General features: G+C 42.3%; 1 protein-coding gene and 1 pseudogene across 3 annotated transcripts in view; one reads left to right on the top strand and one right to left on the bottom strand.

The window, feature by feature from the left end:
* Positions 1 to 6189: 6189 nt before the first annotated feature.
* St8sia1 (ST8 alpha-N-acetyl-neuraminide alpha-2,8-sialyltransferase 1) overlaps positions 6190 to 21397 on the top strand; it is a 147487-nt gene continuing 132279 nt past the window's right edge. Inside the window, exon 1 of one of the 3 annotated variants that reach the window (XM_087214022.1) lies at positions 6190 to 6461. Coding sequence is in view for 1 of the 3 variants with exons in the window: in XM_004845766.3 (XP_004845823.1) it covers positions 7552 to 7787 (236 nt within the window). In the remaining 2 variants the exon portion in view is untranslated. Of the gene's footprint in view, positions 6462 to 7551; positions 7788 to 21397 lie in introns of those variants that run through there. The other 2 variants (XM_004845766.3, XM_087214021.1) reach the window with 2 other exon arrangements.
* The window catches only part of LOC106009440 (dnaJ homolog subfamily A member 1 pseudogene), a 41305-nt pseudogene continuing 28505 nt past the window's right edge, over positions 8598 to 21397 (bottom strand).

The following is a 21397-nucleotide window of genomic DNA, read 5'->3' on the forward strand; positions in this document are numbered from 1 at the left end:
ATATACTCATGGCCTTCCTTACACACCCCTTCCCTTCTGTGCCTCCCTGTTCTGCCAAGTTCGACCTGTGAGTTGTTGCAGCTGCAGCGACCACTGATTGAGCCTGAGTTACAGACTGACCCCCTCTGCCAAGGCCATGCCGAGTGTTGGGTATTTTGTCTCAGCAATGAGAAAAGTAACTGAAACCAAAATCAAAGTCATGAGAAATGAAACTGTGGATAAGGAACTATTGAACATACACACAATGTAATACTATTTGGCCTTAAAAACACATTTTTGGTACAATATGGATAGACCCAGAGGACATTACACTAAGTGAGATAAGCCAGAAATAAAAATATTGCATGATGTCATTTACAAGTGGATTTTTTTTAAGGTCAAATATAGAGCTATAGAGAATAAGACAAAGGTTACCAAGGATAAGGGGTGGGGACAAGAAGAGAAAATAGTAGATGTAGGTCCCAGGCTACAAAGTAGCAGACCTATAAGAGGAGCAAGCCTACAGAACTAATGTACAACATAAGGAGGGCAGTTAATAAAATTGTATCAGGGATTTTTATTAAGTAAGAATTTAGCTGCTCTTGTCAGCAAAAATTAACTACGTGAGATTATATGTTACTCTGCTTCACTATAGTAACCATTTGGCGGTCTACATAGATAACATAAATCATGTTGTAAACCTAAAATACATATAATTTATTAAAAATACTAAAAATGTAGTAGAAGGGTATAAATTCCCAAGAGCCTGCTTTATAGTCATCCACTCTGGCAGTGGGGAAAAATTGGGAAAAATTGGGTGATTGACTATGTACACTAACTTGTTTATTGTGGCTCAACTCAAGTAGATCCATCATATGTCCTATCCTGTAAGAAACGGGGGAAGCCATTTAGGAAATCTAACAGGCTAAAGTGATCTGGATGCCAAGACAGTCTTGATAATTTTTAATTTTATATTCCAATCTTAGAAGAAATGCAGGCAAAATTTCCTTTTGCATGGAAATGATTGACATACATTCACCATTCTCTCTTAAAGGAAGTTGAATTCCCCTGTATATTTTGACAACCATGAACCTATATGGCAAGAAGATGGAAAACACAGAAGAAATGGACAGATTCCTAGATACATATGAATTACCGAAGTTGAACGAAGAAGACCTACAAATTCTAAACAACCCAATATCAACTAATGAAATGAAAATGGAATTAAAAAACTTATCAACTAAGAAAAGCCCGGGACCTGGTGGCTTCACTGATGAATTCTGCAAGACATTTAGAGAGGAACTGCTGCCACTACTGTTTAAACTCTTCAGTGAAATTGAAAGGGAAGCAATACACCAAAATTCATTCCTGGAAGCAAGCATCACCTTGATCCCCAAAGCAGAGAAAGACCCAACCGAAAAAGAGAACTATAGGCCAATCTCACTAATGAACATAGATGTAAAAATCCTTCAGAAGATACTGGCAAATAGAATGCAGGAGATCATCAAGAAGATCACACACCCTGATCAAATGGGATTCATCCCAGGGATACAGGGATGGTTCAATATAAGAAAATCAATTAATGTAATACACAATATCAATAGAGCCAAGGACAAAAACCATATGATATCTCCATAGACATAGAAAAAGCATTTGACAAAATCCAACATGCGTTTATGATAAAAACCCTACAAAAATTGGAATAGATGGTCTGTCTCTACCTCAAACTGATAAAAGCCATCCACGAAAAACCAACAGCCAGCATCATACTAAATGGTCAAAAACTGAAATCCTTCACATTAAAATCAGGAACAAGACAAGGATGTCCACTATCACCACTCTTGTTCAATATAGTTTTGGAAACATTAGCCACAGCAATTAGACAAGAGAAAGAAATAAAAGGAATAAAGATAGGAAATGAAGAAGTCAAATTATTATTTGCAGATGACATGATACTCTATATAGAAGACCCCAAGAACTCCACCAAAAGTCTTCTAGACTTAATAACCAAATTCAGTCAAGTAGCTGGTTACAAGGTCAACACACAAAAATCAATAGCATTCCTCTACACAAATGACAGACTCACTGAGAGAGAAATAGGGCAAATAATTCCTTTCACAATAGCTTCCAAAAAACTGAAATACCTAGGAATCATCCTAACAAAAGAAATCAAAGACCTCTTCTCTGAAAACTGTAGCACTCTGAAAAGAGAGATTGAAGATGATATCAGAAAATGGACAGACATCCCCTGCTCCTGGGTAGGAAGGATTAATATAGTGAAATGGCCATACTTCCAAAATTGCTATATAGATTCAAAGCAATTCCAATTGAGATCCCAGCAGCATACTTCACGGACCTTGACAAAACAATTCAAAAATTCATTTGGAACAAGAAGAGACCCAGAATAGCAAAAGCAATTCTAGGTAACAGAGACATGGCAGGGGGTATCACAATCCCCAACTTGCAACTCTACTACAAAGCTACTGTGATAAAACCAGCATGGTACTGGCAAAGAAACAGACCTGAGGACCAGTGGAACAGATTAGAAGATGCAGAAACAACACCACACACACACCCAGCCATCTCATCTTCCATAAAGGAGCCAAATACCCTCACTGGAGGAAAGATAGCCTCTTTAATAAATGGTGCTGGAAAAACTGGATTTCAATTTGCCAAAGATTAAAACTAGATCTATATCTCTCGCCATGCACTAAACTAAAATCAAAATGGATTAAAGATCTAAATATTAAAATAGAAACTCTGAACCTGTTGGAACAGAGATTAGGTAGAACTCTTGAAGACATTGGTGTAGGAAAAGATTTTATGAACAAAACCTCAGTTGTCCGTGAACTAGCACAAACAATCAACGAGTGGGATCTCTTCTTATTAAAAGGCTTCTGCACAGCAAGAGAAACCACCAACAGTGTGAAGAGACAACCCACAATGTCGCAAAAAATCTTCACCTGCTCTTCCTCAGATAAAGGTCTACTATCTCGAATCTATAAAGAATTTAAAAAGATCAGGCCTCCCAAATTTAAAGACCCAATCTGAAAATGGGCATCTGAAATGAACAGACATTTCTCACACAAAGAAGTAGAAATAGCAAATAAATACATGAAAAAATGTTCAATATCACTGATCATTCGAGAGATGCAAATGAAAACAACGCTGAGATTCCACTTCACTCCAGAAAGAATGGCTGCTATCATGAAATCAACTAATAACAAATGCTGGCGGGGCTGTGGGGAAAGAGGAACCCTGCTCTACTGCTGGTGGGAGTGTACACTGGTGCAACCACTGCGGAAGTCAGTATGGAGATACCTCAAAGAACTAGGACTGGAAGTCCCATTTGACCCAGCTAGATTCCCCAAAGAATTAAAAGCATCATACCACAGTGATATACGTGCACCCATATTCATAGAAGCAGAGTTTGTAATAGCTAAGACTTGGAAGCAGCCCAATTGCCCATCTACTGGAGACTGGATAAAGAAAATGTGGTTCTCTTTTATAAAATGGAGTAGTACTCAGCCATAAAAAATGAAAAATTAGAGCCATTTGTAGCTAAATGGATGCACATTGAGGTGATACCCTTAAGTGAAATAAATAGGACACACCCGTATAAATACCGAATAGTTTCTCTGGTGTGAGAAACTGAAAGTGTAAATAAGGACTAAAATGTATAATAGGTAATGTGAAATGGGAAGAAAAGGGGCAAAGGAGAAGGGAAGTGGGAGGGGTAGAGGAAAGGAAAGAAGGGAATGGAATTAATATGAGAAAATGGAAAAATAGGAACAAAATCTTTGTAAATAGGGAGGAATGGAGGGGTTGAAGGGAGGGCTGGGCAAGGGTGAAAAATAAGAACCAAGAGAGACTACGTAAAGGTGCAAATTTCCAATGATGAATGTCATTATATTGTATACCTAAAATGTACCGATGATTAGAATGAATAATCGATAATGCAAAATAGGAAAAAAAGGTCACAGGGGTAGTGGAAGTGGGAGGGGCCAGGGAAAGGAAAGAAGGGAAAGGAAAAATGATGAGAAATGGAAAAAATGGAAATAAAGTCTTTGTAAATAGGGAAGGATGGAGGGGGTGAAGGGAGGGCTAGGAATGGGGAAAGAATAAGAACCAAGATGCATCATGTAAAGGTACAATTCCCAATGAGAAATGTAATTCTGTTGTGTACCTAAAATGTACCAATAAAAGAATTTAAGTAAAAAAAATAAAGACCTTTCATTTGTATTCGATTGTTATCTGTTCATAAGGAGTTTAAAATATAACTGAGACATCAACTCCTATAAATTCAATATGCTGATAAGAAAACAAAATGAAAAATGAAATCATGGTGCAATACTTTTTGATGCACCACTATTAAGGGTTTATAAACACTGACCTACAATCACCTGGGGTGAGGTGGCCAAGACTGAAATGTGGGGGGAAAATAATCATTTATGAAAAGGATGAGATTTTGAAGATGGAGGAGATCTGGGTAGGCAGAGAAAGTGCATCAGAATTTCAAATGAAGAGACTCATTTGAACGAAGCGAGGACAAAAACGCTGAGGACACAGAACAGAATGGCTGGAGGCAATTGTGTGTATGGGGAGGTCGGCTGAGACTCAGTGTCGCTGAGATAGTGGTGCATCTGGGCTGTTCGCCTACAGAGTCAAGGCACATAGATGCAGGCAACTGGCAGTCCTTGTTCAGGTGCAGGATGGGACGATTAAAATAATCTTAGACGGCAGGTGTGCTGGGGCATCCCTGCAACCCCAGCACTCTGGGAGGCTGAGGCAGGAGGATTACAAGTTTGAGCCTACCTTGGGCAACACAGCAACTTGGCAAGATCCTGTCTCCAAAAAATAAGAGGAGGGGTAGGGGTGTAGCCCAATATGAAGGTCCTGGGTTAACACACACATGCGCGCGCGCGCACCCACACACACACACACACACACACACACACAAGTCTCAGTGGTAAAGAATCTGTCTAAAATGCACAAGTCCCAGCAAGAAGACAAAGCATCATAGAAAGACAAACACTCCAGGCTAAGTACCTGAGATGGAGGAGTGAAAGAAGAATGTAGGAGATAAAAGGAAAATCAGAAGCAGGGTTAGAATAGCGGCAAGTGGGATGGTGTTCTGAAGACACAACAAAGAAAGAACTGGCAGAACTTAGAACTGGCTAGAGGACTACGGCTCACCAATGTTTCATTCTTTCTACCTATAACCTAGGGATCTAGACTTTTAGTCAAGATAAATGTAAAGTTAGTCAACAAGATATTGTTTTCAGTGTAAGAAAGTTAGCAGTTACTTTTATTAAGTCATGTGGAAAGAATAATACCCCAAGCCCTTTTTGTTTTGTTGCTTAGGGGCAGCTCCCATTAAAAAAAAAACAACTCTCTCCCAAGATATTCCTAGGCTAGGCAGCTCTTGAAAAAGAATAAAATGATGTACGATGTTTAATCTCATGTGCCTCCAACTGTTCCTTTGAAAAATACGGAGAACAATATGTAGCAGCTCATAGGGCTGCTGTGAGGATTGAATGAGTGAATAAATACAATGTTAAGCGTCAAACTTAGTGTCTTAGTGCTAGCTCCCCCACCCCTTGTTATTTTTCCAATGCTGGGACTTGGAAGAATGAAGTGAATGGCCTCATTACATTTGCTATTCATACTAAGGAAAATTAGGGAATAAGGTTGGATTGCAAGGTGGGAAAAGGGTCACCAAGGGAAGAAGGAAAAATATTGCACAAGGCAGAATGATTTTAAATAGGGAACACTATCTCTGATGGGGTGGGGGTGAATATTACTTTTTGGACGTGCCTGCCAGCCGAAGGCAGTGGGTCTTGGCCTAAGACAGTACACTAGTAATGGTGGGAGAACGACACTCCAGTCACTCGGTACCCTACTCTGTGTTTGGTAAATAACTTTGCACCAACTTCTCAAGCTCCTCTTCTCAGTGGAGGAAAGCCGCTCGAAAGACACCAGGCCTCCTAGCAGTCAGTGTACACCGTCCGGGATGCCGAAGCTCAATCAGCTTGGCAGTCTTAGGTTTTGCTTTCGTGATGACTGAGCTGACCAGGTTCGGAGGCCTCAGGGCTCCTTTGTCCTTGCACACTTCATGCCTGACAAGATGCTTAAGCAAAGTGAACCGGCAACCGCTAGGAGGTACCCGAGCCTCGTGTCTGCGTACGGGCGAGCAGAAATGGCTAACAGCGGCTCCCCCCGCTAGGCGGGTCCAGGCGGGTGGCGCTTTTCCAAGGTCGGGCTTGCGATCAGCTCGTCGGTGCAGCCAGGACTTCTGAGAAGAAACAGCCGGTTTAAGGCGGAGGGAACGAATGCGCCCCGGAGGCTTTATCGCAAGAGATCCGTGCCCCGGGAAGCAGCTGATCTGGACGCTGCGGCGCCTTTGCCGGCAGGGCGGAGGCGAGGACCCCGGTGTGCACGCACCGCCCCGTGCGCGCGCTCGCCCGCGTCCGGAGATCAGGGTGTGTGTGTGTGTGTGTGTGTGTGTGTGTGTATTTGTGTGTGTGTGAGTGTGTGTGTGTGTGTGAGCGCAAGCGCGCGGACGGGTGTATCCTAGAGCCGAGGCTCCGGGACCAGCTAAGGGGGTTAGGGGCCCAGGAAGGAATAAATCTCTGCCCACTTCCTCGCGCCTGGCTACGGGTTAATCAGCACCGAGCAGCTGGAGAGAGACGGGAGAGACAGCAGCCCGGGCGCGCCGGCCGGCCGGGGATCGAGGGGTCGGGTTCACCATCCCCCGGTCTTTGCAGCACTCGGGCGCTGCTCTTTTATTTATTTATTAATTTATTTTTTTATTGTCTGCCTCTCTCCCCGGAGACCAAGGGCAGGCGAGGGGCGACGCGGCGGATCTGCACGGGGTGCGCTGGGCGATTTCGAGGTGGGGGAGGGCGGGGGAGACCTTTATTTCCACCAATCCCGGGCGTCCGTCCGCGGAGTCCGGGGCGCAGCGGAAGGCTGCGGCGCGCCGCGGGCTTCACCGATGAGAGCGAGTTCTTTTCTTCTTCGGGCGGGGAGGGGAGTGAGGGTCCCGGCGGGCGAGGCGGAGGAGCCGGGCGCGGGTTAGCGGTCCCGGGCCGCCGTGGAAATTTCCGAGGACTTGGCGCGGCGCGGAGAGTGCGTCGGGGTGGCCGGGGGTGTCGGGGGCGCAGCAGCGCGGGAGGCGGGGAGGCGGCCGAGGGCAGCGCACCGCTCCGGAGGGGGCGCCGCGCCGCTTCCCGGACCCTCGCCCGGGACGACCGTGATGCTGCAGATCCGGCGGGAGCTCCCGGCCGCCGCCGCCGCCGCCGCCGCGTCCCGCTCGCTCCGGAGACCCCAGCGCCCGCCTTCTGCAGGGGAGACGACCTTGGTCTAGCTCGTGACTTGCCTGCCGGCTGCTTCCCCTTTTTTTCGAAAAAGTTGCCTTTTCCGAAATCCTCGCGCTGACGTTTGGGGCCGTGGGGGCCGTAGCGGCGGTGCGTGCGTGTGCACGGGGGGCCGGCCACGCGGGGACCTCCGGCTGCCCCTTCGCCCCGCGGAACCGCGCTCCGGCCCCCGGCCCGGGACGTCAGGACTGCTATGAGCCGCTGCGGGCGGGCCCGGCGACAGACGTCCAGGGGGGCCATGGCCGTGCTGGGGTGCAAGTTCCCGCGCATCCGGCTGCCCGTGGGCGCCAGCGCCCTCTGCGTGGTGGTCCTCTGTTGGCTCTACGTCTTCCCCGTGTACCGGCTGCCCGACGAGAAGGAGATCGTGCAGGGGCTGCTGCAGCAGGGCACGGCGTGGAGGAGGAACCAGACGGCCGCCAGGCTCTTCAGGTACTCTCGGCCTTTGCCCTCCTGCTGGCCCAGGTCTCGACCGACCGGCCGGCCGGGACGGCCCCGCAGTGCCCTTGGTGACATTCCCATTCTGGAGATTGTAGTCAGGACCCCTCCCCAGCCCTCCCTACTCGGACAGATGCGCAGGTAAAGACTGAGCTCGGGTCCTCCCAAGCCTGAGTTGTCCTGAACAATTTGCGGATGAGAAGGGCGGACAGGAGGACCCAGGCTAACTCAGTCCCTCGTACTTAATGAGAATTTATTTCTTGGGCTCTGCAGACCGAAGCTAAAGAGAACTAAAGGCAGGTAAGAGGCGTCTTCCCGAGGGAGGCGAGCAGTTGGTAGCACAAATCATCAGAGAGGGCCTGATGAGCAGACCTTGGGCAGGGAGGGACAGGGACACCCAGCCAGCTTCCTGCTGCTTTACACACTGTGCCCAACGCACCTAGACAGGACCGACTGACGTCTTATCAAGAGCCAGAACGGTGCGATTTGTACGTTGAAATCGCAACAACTTTCTGATAACAGGGTTTTTGTTTTTCTCCTCTTACCGACCACCAACTCTTTGGAAGGATGAGTTACCTGCTCAAGGTCATGTACCTTTGAAGCGTGGGTGCTGGAATTTTCACCACTGAAAAGCTTCTTGTTCTTTTTGTTGGGGCTTAAACTTGTGGATGCTTCCGGAAGGTGGGAGATGTCCTTTAGGGAGAGACTTGAAATCAGAAAAGAAACGAAAAACAAAAGCAGGTTGGAAATCAGAACTCTGAGGATCCCTGAGAAGCTGTAGTTTCCCTTTGTTTGGGGGAAATGTTAGTTTAAGGGTCGGAAAAGAAGTTCCAGGCGGTAGGGGTTGGTAGGTAGTTGGAAGGAGGGTAGAGCTGCCTCTGGTTCTTCAAAGTACAGCCAGAGCGTCCCTTTCACCTTCAGTCTGAAGATGCGGCCTTTGGCTTTTCTGAGAGTAGAGGGTCTGGCTAAGGAGGGTTTTACTCTGCTCTTTAGAAGATCTTCCAGTCAGTGTGTGGGCAGGTGAGAGTCAACGTAAACGCTTTCACTGCTTTATTTACAAGTGTTCACAAGCATGTATACATTGAAACAAACTTTTGAATATATATTTTCCCAGGCCTACTGTTGGAAAGAAGGTCACAGGGACGATATAGCCAATTCTCTCAGAGGAAGGCAGCAAAATTCTCCTTAAAGCTGGGAAGGGGAGATTTTCCCTCTTCCTTTGTTTTTTTTTGTAACTATACCATCAACTTTAAAAATAACCCCAGCCCCCTAACAATACATAAAGATTAATTGTCTCTTGCCTCACAACATTGATTGCTGGATTCAAAAGAAGGCAAAAGGTATAGCACCCAGCTTTCTGTCCTTGTGCTTTTATTTCAAGTAATATATGAAAATCAGTTAAGAACTTCCCTTTGGGTTGCAATGAAAGACTCCCATTGTTTTGCATGGGAGAATAAATAATGAAGCTCTGTTAGAGAATAAATTTGTTTTTAGAGAACACAATTGAGTGGAAAATGCTTCATATTCTGATCAACAGACTGTTGCTGGGACGCATTTGTCCCTTGCTCTCCACAGCCTGAGGTAATCTTCGGTGTGCGTAACTGTCCTTTAGTCTGTGCTTCACGTCTATGTGCAGAGAATGGCTTACTGAAATCCATACACTACAAAGAGTACCCGAACAGACCCATCAAATTTAGTGTCTGTGAACTGTGTAAAAGGCACCATTGCTTACCAGGAACAGATAAACAGCATAATATCGCTGGCAACCTACTGTATCTCTTTGACTCTTAGCTTCCTTATTTATAACAAAAGGATGATAACATCTCTCTTGTAGGACTGTTATAAGGTTTAAATAATAATAGTAATAATGATGATGATAAATAACTAATACCAGATGTCTGATACATTGCATCCCCCAAAAATGGTTGTTTTATAATTGTTATAGTTATAATTTTCTGTATATGCTACAATTTAAATAAGGACATTGGGCCAGACCATAAGAATTTGGAATGTTTCCCCTAAAAGATTGATAGAAGAAACATTATTTGTCCACACCCACCTCTCCACTCACTTTGCTTAAGCTAATGACCAGAGATAGGAGTTTTGAAAAATTAAGCTTCATGTTTGGTAAGTGAAAAGAATATTTTCATTACTTTGCACATTTAGTAAAATTCATTGTTTTTTAACACATGGATTATTAACATATGAGTACAAGTGTATATTTGTTAAGTATTAGCTCAGCCCAAAGCCTTTATTATGCTAACGAGTCACAGTTTTGCCAAGCAAGTACGTGTGTTTCTCCAGCCTGAAGTATCTGGTCAAGACAAATATCTGTACATGTGTATAATATGTATTTCTGTGTGGAGAGTGATGCAGTTTTATTTATAAACAAGGAAATTTTGTCATCTGCATGTAGAGGCATATGCATACATCCAAATATTTGCAGTTAGTTACTTGAGCAGTATTTAGTGAGTGACTACTACCTACCTACCACATAGGTGTTAAGTCCAGGAAGGTAAGGGTATATAGCATGGAAAATTGTCTCCTCTAAGAAAGCTGACTTTTTGCTAGGGAATGACTGACAATAACCAAAAAGAAAACAATGTTGATTTGCTGTACTTTTCAATGTTATGAAGACAAAAGAGAGTGTTCCATTATGTTTACAAGCACCAGAATTTCAGATTTTATTTTATTTTATTTTTTGGAGTGCTGGGGATTGGACCCGGGAACTCAACCATGCAAACAAGCACTCTGTCACTGAGCTATATAGTCTCAGCCCATTTAGATTTTATTTTACCATGTGTGGTTTTATTTACTTTTGTGATTTTCTTCTTTTCTGAGCTCAGAACCACAGAAGTCAACCTGAGTACTTCTTAGATGGGGAACTTAGACAAACTGCGTAGGAGATGACCGAGAAGGTGACAAAGCTGCAGGTGTTTGAACTAAATGGAAAGTTTTCCTGACAATCATACGGTGATAGGAAGGTAAAGAAATCAATTGATTTCAGCATAGAAGCTTTCTTAACTCTTGTTGCTTTTGATCAAGGAGTTAGGTAATATGAGAAATGGCAAACCAAAGCAGCTATTGTCTTTTCCATCAGATACCCATTTCATTTGTTCCTCCAAAATAAACCTCAGCTTTGGATTTATGTACAAGGCTATATGTATATTCTTGGCATCTGACACACTAACAACAACGCCAGCAATAGATTATCAGATGCTTCCTAGCTGCCTGGCATAAGTGCTTTATATGGATCGCCATGTTTGATCCTCATAGGAACTTTGCATTTTATCCACATTTATAAAAATGAACATGCCTTCACCCCTGTCATCAAAGGATTTTCTATAATCCCGTGGGAGGGGCAGATTAGACATATAAATATATATATTTACTTTGTGACCTAGAAAGACAACGTGGCAGAGTGACAGGTTTAGGGAACACGTGTGGGTCACAGTGTGGTTGGGTTATGGTTGTGACCCTGTTTGGTTGTGCAGTCATCGGTGAGTTCAACTTGCAAAGCCTGTTTCCCCTTTTGTGAAATGAAGTTTCTCGTACAGTATCTCACAGATTTGTAGTGCAGATTACCTGAGACATACAGAAAGCACCTAGAATGATGTTGGCCATGTCTGTTTAATTCATGGTCATTATAATAAAAACACAAGCAAAGAGTTGGGGAAGTTCACAGAACATGGTAATTCCACTGGAAGGGAAGAAATAAGATTTTAGAACGGAAATCGTGTTTGCTGTTAGCTATGCTATAGGGATAAAAGGAACCCTTCTACATTATTGATAGGAATGTAATCTAGTATACCTACTATGGAAATCAGTGTGGAGATTCCTCAAAAACTAAAAATAGAAATTCCATTCAACCCAGCTATTCCTCTTCTAGGTATCTTCCCCAAAGAACTAAAGAAATTGGGCTGAGGATTCAGCTCAGTGGTTTCGCCGCCTGCTGTGCAAGTGCAAGGACCCGAGTTCGATCCCCGGTACCAAAAAAAAGAATTAAAGACATCATATTACAGTGATCCATGCATACCTGTGTTTATAGCAACACAGTTCATACTAGCTAACTCTTGAAAGTGGCCTATATGTCCACCAGGAGATGAATGGATAAAGAAAATGTGCTGTTTAAATGCAATGGAGTACCATTCTGCTGTAAAGAAGGATAAACGAGTCATTTGTAGGAAGGTGGATGCACCTTGAGACCATAATGTTAAGTGAAATAACTCAGACACACAAGCTTAAATATCACATAGTTTCTCTTATGTGAGAAACCAAAAGCATAAATAAAGAACAAAATGAAAGATAGGAAGTAGGGAGTGAGATCTTTTGCAATTGGGAAGGAGATGAAGGGAAGGGGGAGGGCGGGAAGGGAAAGGGATGAAAAAGGAGTTGTAATGTGTTCCGTACATGTATCAACTCCCGACGAGGCATGTAAGCTTTCTATACTGCAAACGTGTATTAATAAAAAATAAAAATTGAGAAAAAAAGATGGGGCAGTGTTAGGTGAGAATAGAAGAATGTTATAGGCAGAGAAAGCAGGAACAGTGAAGGCAGGGGGTTTGGCAGTGCCTGGCAAGTTTTCGGGATGGAAAGTTATCCAGCCACCCACGGAGACCTTGGTTGAAAGGTAGGCTGGGAGATAAGAGGAAGCCACGTCCCAAGCTTTGAATGTGTCTAAGGTGGGGCTCCCGAGAAATGGACAAACACCAGCGGGCACAGCTCCCGGCAGGAAAGGCAATGCACATTACCGTGACCAGTGGATTTGGGGATGGCGAGCCCAGGGTGATACAGCGAAATGGTTGTTTTGAAGATTTTGTTCACTTACTAACTAGTGACGATGACATGGAGCAGTTATGTTCCTTTTGATTTCCAAACTCTGAGCAAGCCACTGATCTGGGCAGTTCTGCCTTATGTGGCTTTTCCTTTTCCTTATGGCTCTGTAAACATTGAGACATGTGCATTTGCTGTGATGGCCAGAGATCCACCTTGGGGACAAAGGGAATGACAGGCTGGTGCGGCCATCTGTGTGAGAGACAGAAGTTTAGTGTCTTTAACTTGGAGATTTGTGGGATTTACCTTGAAGAAATAGCTTAGGAAAAAATGGTATAGTAAGTTTTGATACTTAAAATAAGTCACATTTATGCTGCAGATTTCCAAACGTAGAGGAACTCAGCAATAATCACAAGAGCAAAACTATGTTGTTCACTTTCATTGACTCATAAAACATATGAAGCCTAGTTCTTAACATTCTTATGTGTCTTCTTTTGTCTCAAAGCAATTCTATAAAGTAGGTTTTTGTATATTTCTTATTTTATAGTTGAGGATGTCAAAGTTCAGAGAGATCCATGAATAAAATGATAGTTGCATTTCTAATCCTGAACGATTGAATTTAAACCTCCTGCTTGTTTTCTGATAATCTTGGATAAGTGAAGCTGTGTTATATATATCTTTTATAATCTGGCCCTGATTTCTATTCTGCAACATATCTTACATCAACTTTCTTCATGGGCCTTCATTGTCCATTTCCTCATTGTTCTATAAACTGTGGGACTGTTGTGAGAATTAAAGTGTTGAAAACGTTTACTCCTTTCCAACATATGACTAGTGGTCAGTTTTTTAAACATTTTTTTGGTCTTTTTAAAAATTAATTTTATTGGTACACTTTAGGTATACAATATAATTACATTCATCATTGGAAATTTACACCTTTACATAATTTCTCTTGGTTCTTATTTTTTTCCCCAATCCCCTGAACTACCTTCAACCCCTCCATCCCTCCCCATTTACAAAGACTTTGTTTCCATCTTTTCACTTTCTCATATTAATTCCATTCCCTTCTTTCCTTTCCCCTACCTCTTCCACTTCCCCTTCCTCTTTGCCCCTTTTCTTCCTATTTCACATTATCTATTATACCTTAAAGTCCTTATTTACACTTTCAATTTCTAACACTAGAGGAAACTATTCGGTATGTACACACGTGTGTCCTATTTATTTCACCTAAGAGTATCGCCTCAATGTGCATCCATTTAGCTATAAATGTCTCTAATTCATTTTTTATGGCTGACTATTACTCCATTTTATAAAAAAACTCATTTTCTTTATCCAGTCTCCAGTAGATGGGCAATTGGGCTGCTTCCAAGTTTTAGCTATCACAAATTGTGTTGCTATGAACATGGGTGCACATATATCATTGTGGTATGATTTTTTTAATCCTTTGGGGAAGATACCCAGCAGGGGAATAGCTGGGTCAAACGGAACTTCCAGTCCTGGTTCTTTGAGGTATCTCCATACTGATTTCCACAGTGGTTGCACCAGTCTACACTTCCACCAGCAGTGGAGCAGGGTTCCTCTCTCCCCACAGCCCCCAAAACATTTGTTATTGGTTGATTTCACGATAGCAGCCATTCTTTCTCGAGTGAGGTACAATCTCAGCTTTGTTTTCATTTGCATCTCTTAAACGACCAGTGATGTTGAACATTTTTTCATGTTTATTTGCTATTTCTACTTCTTTGTCTGAGAAATGTCTGTTCATTTCAGATGCCCATTTTTGGATTGGGTCTTTAAATTTGGAAGGTCTGACTTTTTTAAGTTCTTTATAGATTCAAGATAGTAGACCTTTGTCTGAGGAAAAGCAGGTGAAGATTTTTTGTGACATTGTGGGTTGTCTCTTCACACTGTTGGTGGTTTCTCTTGCTGTGCAGAAGCTTTTTAATAAGAGATCCCACTTGTTGACTGTTTGTGCTAGTTCATGGGCAACTGAGATTTTGTTCATAGAATCTTTTCCTAGACCACTGTCTTCAAGAGTTCTACCTAACCTCTGTTCCAGCTGGTTTCAGCTTTCCTGTTTTAATATTTAGATCTTTAATCCATTTCAATTTTAGTTTAACGCATGCTGAGAGATATAAGTCTAGATTTAATATTTGGCAAGTTAAAGCCCAGTTTTTCCAGCACCGTTTATTAAAGAGGCTATCTTTCCTCCAGTGAGGGTGTTTGGCTCCTTTGTCAAAGATGAGGTGGCTGAGTGTGTCTGGAATTGTTTCTGCATCTTCTAGTCTGTTCCACTCGTCCTCAGGTCTGTTTCTTTGCCAGTACCATGCTGTTTTTAATCACAGTAGCTTTGTAGTATAGTTGCAAGTTGGGGATTGTGATACCCCCTACCTTGTCTTTATTGTCTAGTATTGTGTTTGCTATTCTAAGTCTCTTCTTGTTCCAAATGAATTTTTGGATGGTTTTCTCCAGGTCTGTGAAGTATGCTGCTGGGATTTCAATTGAGATTGCATTGAAACTATATAGCAGTTTTGGAAGTATGGCCATTTACACTTTGTTGATCCTTCCTACCCAGGACCAAGGGATGTCTTTCCATTTTCTGATACCGTCTTTGATCTCTCTTTTAGTTTGCTATAGTTTTCAGAGAAGAGGTCTTTGATTTCTTTTGTTAGGTTGATTCCTAGGTATTTCAGTTTTTTTGATGCAATAGTGAAAGGAATTGCTTGCCCTATTTCTCTATCAGTGAGTCTGTTGTTCATGCAGAGAAAAGCTATTGATTTTTGTGTGTTGACCTTGTATCCAGCTATTTTACTGAATCTGGTTATTAAGTCTAGAAGACTTTTGGTGGAGTTCTTGGGGTCTTCTATATAGAGTATCATGTCATCTGCAAATAATGACAATTTGACTTCTTCGTTTCCTACCTTCATTCCTTTTATTTCTTTCTCTTGTCTAATTGCTGTGCCTAATGTTTCCAAAACTATATTGAACAGGAGAGGTAATAGTGGAGATCCTTGTCTTGTTCCTGATTTGAGTGTGAAGGATTTCAGTTTTTGACCATTTAGTATGATATCGGCTGTTGGTTTTTCATAGATGGCTTTTATCAGATTGAGGTAGAGACCATCTATTCCAATTTTTTGTAGGGTTTTTATCATAAATGCATGTTGGATTTTGTCAAATGCTTTTTCTGCATCTGTTGAGAAGATCATATGATTTCTGTCCTTGGCTCTATTAATATAGTGTATTACATTTATTGATTTGTGTATGTTGAACCATCTCTGCATCCCTGGGATGAATCCCATTTGGTCGGGATGTGTGATCTTCTTGATAATCATCTGCATTCTATCTGCCAGTATCTTATGAAGGATTTTTGCACCTGTGTTCATTAGTGAGATTGGCCTATCGTTCTCTTTTTTGGTTGGGTCTCTCTCTGCTTTGGGGTTCAAGGTGATGCTTGCTTCCAGGAATGAATTCAGGAGTATTGCTTCCCTTTCAATTTCACTGAAGCGTTTAAACAGTAGTGGCAGTAGTTCCTCTCTAAATGTCTTGTAGAATTCAGCAGAGAAGCCATCAGGATGAGGGCTTTTCTTAGTTGATAAGTTTTTAATTACATTTTCAATTTCATTGATTGATATTGGGTTTTTTAGAATTTTTAGGTCTTCTTCGTTCAACTTTGGTAATTCGTATATATCTAGGAATCTGTCCATTTCTTCTGCATTTTCCATCTTACTGGCATATGGGTTCTCCAAGTAGGTATTGATAATGCTCTGGATTTCTGCTGGGTCTGTTGTAATTTCACCCTTTTCATTCCTAATTGCATGGATTTGGGCCTTTGCTTTCCTTTTTCTGACAAGGTTGGCAAAAGGTTTGTCAATTTTGTTGATTCTTTCGAAGAACCAACTCTTGGCTTCATTGATTTTTTGTATCATTCTCTTAGTCTCCATTGCATTGATTTCTCCTCTAATCTTTATAATTTCCTCCCTTGTATGAGCTTTGGGGTTCTAGAAGCTTGCGGTTCAGCATCAGTTTGTTTAATATGGCTTGCTCTGTTTTCCTAACGTGGGCATGCACTGCTATGAATTTCCCTCATAAGACTGCTTTTGTTGTGTCCCATAGATTCCGATATGTTGTATTGTCATTGTCATTTAATTGAAGGAACTGTCTGATTTCTTCTTTAATCACTTCTGTGACCCATTGGTTATTCAGAAATGTGTTGTTCAATTTCTTTGTGTTTATGAATTTCTTGTGGTTTCTTTAGCTATTGATCTCCAATTTCATTTCACTATGGTCTGATAATATACAGGGGAAAACTTCAGTTCCTTTGCACTTACTTAAACATGTTCTATGAGCGAGTATGTGGTCTTTCTTGGAGAATGAGCAGCTAAAAAGAATGTGCAGCTAAAAAGAATGTGTATTCTGATTTTGTGGGGTGGAACACTCTGTAAACATCTGTTCATTTGTTCAAGAGGTTGTTTGAGTTCTAGTATTTCTTGTCTAGTTGATCTATCTATTTGTGACAGTGGGGTATTGACGTCCCCCACTACTATTGTATTAGTGGTTATATGATTTTTCATGTTCATTAGTATGTGTTTTATATAGTTGGGCGCACTAGTGTTCGTTGCATTTGTATTTATGACTGTTATCTCTTCCTCTTGGATTGTTTCCTTCATAAAGTACAAGGTTGTAGTGTCCTTCTTTGTCTCTCTTAATCAGTGTTGGTTTGAAATCCACTTGATCTGCACGGAGGATAGCTACTCCTGCTTTTTTTCGGGTTCCTGTCACATGGAGTATTGTTTTCCACCGTTTAACTTTCAGTCTATGAGTTTCTTTTTGAAAATAGTGTGTGTCTAGTATGTAGCATATTGTTGGGTCTTGTTTCTTGACTCATTCTGCCAGTCTGTTTCTTTTGATTTGTGAATTGACACCATTAACATTGATGGTTATAACTGATATGTATTGACATATGATAAGTCATTGTCATGACTTGTTGTTTTTGTTGGATTCTCTCCCCTTTGCATTTAATTTCTTGTCCTTCCTGTTGGGTTCACTCTGCCGGGCTTCCTGGGGTTGTGATCCTTGTTGTCTTTTCTTAGGATATTGTCTAAAATTTTTCAGAATGCTGGTTTGGTATTTGTGAAGTTCCTAAGGTGCTCTTTGTCATGAAAGTATCTTATTTCTCCATCAATTTTGAAAGATAGTTTTTCAGGGTACATCAATCTGGGTTGGAGGCAGTTTTCCTTTAGGGCTTGAAATAGGTCACTTCAAGCTCTTCTTGCCTTGAGTGTTTGCATTGAGAAGTCTGCTGTGATTCTGATGAGCTTTCCTTTGTATATGATTTACTTCTTTTCTCTAACATTGTAGAATTTTGTTCTTCTCTTGGGTTTCTGGAATCTTAACTTTTATATGCCTATGTGTAGATGTTTGTTGATCAAGGCTAGTTGGAGTCTTATATGCCTCACTTATCTGTGTGTCAAGTTCTTTTCCCCTGCTTGGGGAGTTTTCTGCCATCACTTCTGTGAACAGTTTTTTTATGTCATCTGCACTCTCTCCTCTTTCTTCCTTGACTCCAATCAGTCTTATGTTATTCTTCTTTGCATTGTCTACCAGGTGCTGGATTGATTTCTTGTGGTCCCTTTCTGTTTTAAAGAGATTTTTCTTTTCTTGGTCACTAATTGCAATCTTATCTTCTATATCTGAAATTCTGTCCTCACATTGGCTCATTCTGCCACAAATTTCCAATGGAGTTAACCTGAAAATCTGTTTGCATCTGTTTTATGGGTTCCATCTGTTTCCTATGTTTGGATTCCATTATGCTCCTCTTTTCCTCTATTTTTTAATGTGTGTCCTCTCTAGATTTATTATCTTGTCTTGCACTATGTCCATAATCTCTGCTGTTATCTGAGAAATTATTCCTGATTTCATTTTTTCCAGGTCTTTTTTTATTGCCAGTTCAGAGAGTCCAGGTGGTTGAGTATCAGATTGTTCCATCTTGTTTCCCTTTGGGTTTGCGTTAGGTGATCTGGCAGCCTGGTTTTGAGATTTGTTTACGTGTCTTCTCATTCCAAGATGGGGGTGAAGGGTGTTTGCTTTTGGTGCCCGTGCCTCAGCTCCTTAGCACTGGGGGTGGTGGTAGGGCAGCCTGGAAGGGTCACCTCCTCGCTGCTGGGGGCGGCTCTGCTCCTCCACTAGTGCTCAGTTTTTGTGACTGCCCCACCATGTAGCTTTACTTGGTCCTCCTCCTTCCCTAGGTTCTTTTAGAAACTTCTCTTTAGTTTTCTTTGCACCTGATAAGCATACTATTGCGTTTCTTTCTTTTATCCAAAAATGACTACTACTGTGTGTCCACCACTACTACCGGGGAAGACTGTGGGACTATAGCACAAAATTCTTGCTTTTTTGGAATTTCTAGGCTAATGAGAGGGGACAGCCAATAAGCAGATGCATATACAGATATCTAGTAGTGAGAGATGTGTTAATCATGCTGTTTTAAAAGTACCAGTTTGTCTGTCTGCTCTGCTCAATTTTAAGTTCCTTTTCACTTTGCATTCCCATAGCCTACAGCGGCCCCTTGCTTACTAATTTGTGTTTAGTTATTGCCTGATTGGAAGTGTTAGAAAGGGATGGGATCACATAGTCAGATAAATCAGACATTTAATGGGGAGCTATTGTGCGTCCAGCACCACCAGCAGTGTGGGGGATCAGAGGAGGAGATGGCATCTTCTCTATTTTCAAATAGTTCTTACTCTGCAGAAGGCTCCTGCTGTCGTTACTGCTGACCCTGGGGCTGGATATTCCTTGTGGCAGAGGGCAGTCTTCTGCTCACTAACTGAGGCAGTACCTCTCCAGACTTAGTGAAATATCCTCTGGTTGAGAACTACTGCTTTAGAGAAACACAGCCAGCCCAGTCGACAGGATTTTAAAAACCCTGAAAATATCTGCAATTGAGAACTACATTTGCAAACTAGAAATTATAAATGCTTTGGCTATTTAGAAAGGAGGCATCTCAGGAGGCTCCCTTAGTTGAAGGCTGGCTTCCTGGAAGAGGAGTGAATGAATTGTGCTTGACAGACGGGCAGATCTTCCAAGGTTAGGGAAGGTTTGGGAGAGGAGATGCACTTTTGGATATTGACTGTTAGCAGCTGTCTCTATCAAAAGCTAATGAGAGATGTGTTTAAGGTTATAGCACATCCTCTCTTTATCCCTGGTCAGGGGGACTCCATGCTCTGCCTCTTATGCTTTTAGGAGCCTCACCTTGCTCATCCTCTGTTCTTATGCCTTCTCAAGGGGCATGGTGTCAGTGGGATCTTTCTAGATCCTGGAATTATCTGTCCAAGTGATCCCAGCCCACTTCTGCAGCCTGACCCCCTCCATTTCCCTGCCTTTTTTCCTGAGCATGGCTTATCCCCCTGATGTGCACTTCTTCACCAAGGCATGGTGCTTCAGGGGAGGGGAGGCTGTGGAAGGAACATGGATATGGGGCCCTGAGGTCCACATGTGCACATGTGGTGGCCTCTCCCTACGTACCCTTGTTCCAGTAGCAAGCTTGCTAGAGTCTCAGTGGTCTAAGATCCAACCTGGCATTGCAGGTTATTATGCAGCATATTTGTCCAGAGAGGAGGATACCATGTGTTTTATCTGTTTGCTGGCTTCACTGTAACTCCCAGATAGATGTATTTTTACTTCTTCTGCCTTGCAAATAAGGGGTGGATGGAATGCCTTTGGTGTGTACTGTAGGATCAATGCTCAAGTGAAATATTGTACTTTTTTTTTTTTTTTGCAGTGATAGAGCCTATTGATCTTCATTTGAGAGAGGAGTGTTTCATGAAACTGGTCGAATCAATCAAATTATAATATATGTTAGGTGATAACGTATGGCCCGTTAATTTATCTTTTGACAAGGTAGTGAATCTTGCAAGTGATGCTATCATAATGTAATGTGACCTAATGGAGTTGATCAATTTGTAGTAAAATACAATACTTTTTCACCTTTTATTCTAATTTAGCTCTGCTGGGATTTGTGTGATCAGAGGCAGGTTATGTAACCTCTCTATACTTTTGTCATTTGAAAAATGAGTCTAATATGCTAACCCACTTTATGGGCTTCTGATGATGAATAAGGCAGATGATTAATGTAGAAGCCATAGCCATCCTTACCCAGAGAGATGAGCTGACAGAAAGCTTGTTCCTGGCTGGAAAGAGTCTTGGCTTTTGGGCCCCAGAAAATCAAGTTCAGAGCCAGGTCCACCCATCTGTCTGTCCATCCATCCATCCATCCATCCATCCTACTGGGGATGGACCCCAGGACCTTCACATGCCCTGCCCTCTAAAGATTTTTAGTATTTTGGAACAGGATCTCTCAAAGTCAGTAAATTGCCCAGCTGGCCTTGAACTTGGGATCCTCCTGCCTCACTCTCCCAGAAAGCTAGGACTACAGTTATGTGCCACCATGTCCAGCCTAGCTGGATTCTGTCACTTATTCATTTTATGACCTTGAACAATTGATGTGGACTTTCTGAGCCTTAATTGTTGGTAGCAACAGTCACCTTGAGAGGATTAGGCACTGAGTAGTTGCTAATTATTCATGTATACTAAGAAAAGCTGGGCCTTGGGGTACGTTCTGTGCTTATAATTGTACCTCGGTAAAGGGACATCCAGATGAAAGGTGGCCTGTGACACACCCTCTTCTTCCATATTGTTAGTTTAGTGGGTGCATTCTGTGGTTTGGGGAACTTTGAGTAAGACAGCAGAGCCCAGTATTGCCACCTGTGCATTCATTCATTCATTCATTCATTCTGCTGTGCTTCCTGAATGCTTACTGTATGCTTACTGTGTGCCAG

The sequence above is a fragment of the Heterocephalus glaber genome, unplaced genomic scaffold (assembly GCF_053883595.1).
Source record: "Heterocephalus glaber isolate CG9 unplaced genomic scaffold, H.glaber_assembly_v1.0 deba00001444, whole genome shotgun sequence".
Taxonomy (NCBI): domain Eukaryota; kingdom Metazoa; phylum Chordata; class Mammalia; order Rodentia; family Bathyergidae; genus Heterocephalus; species Heterocephalus glaber.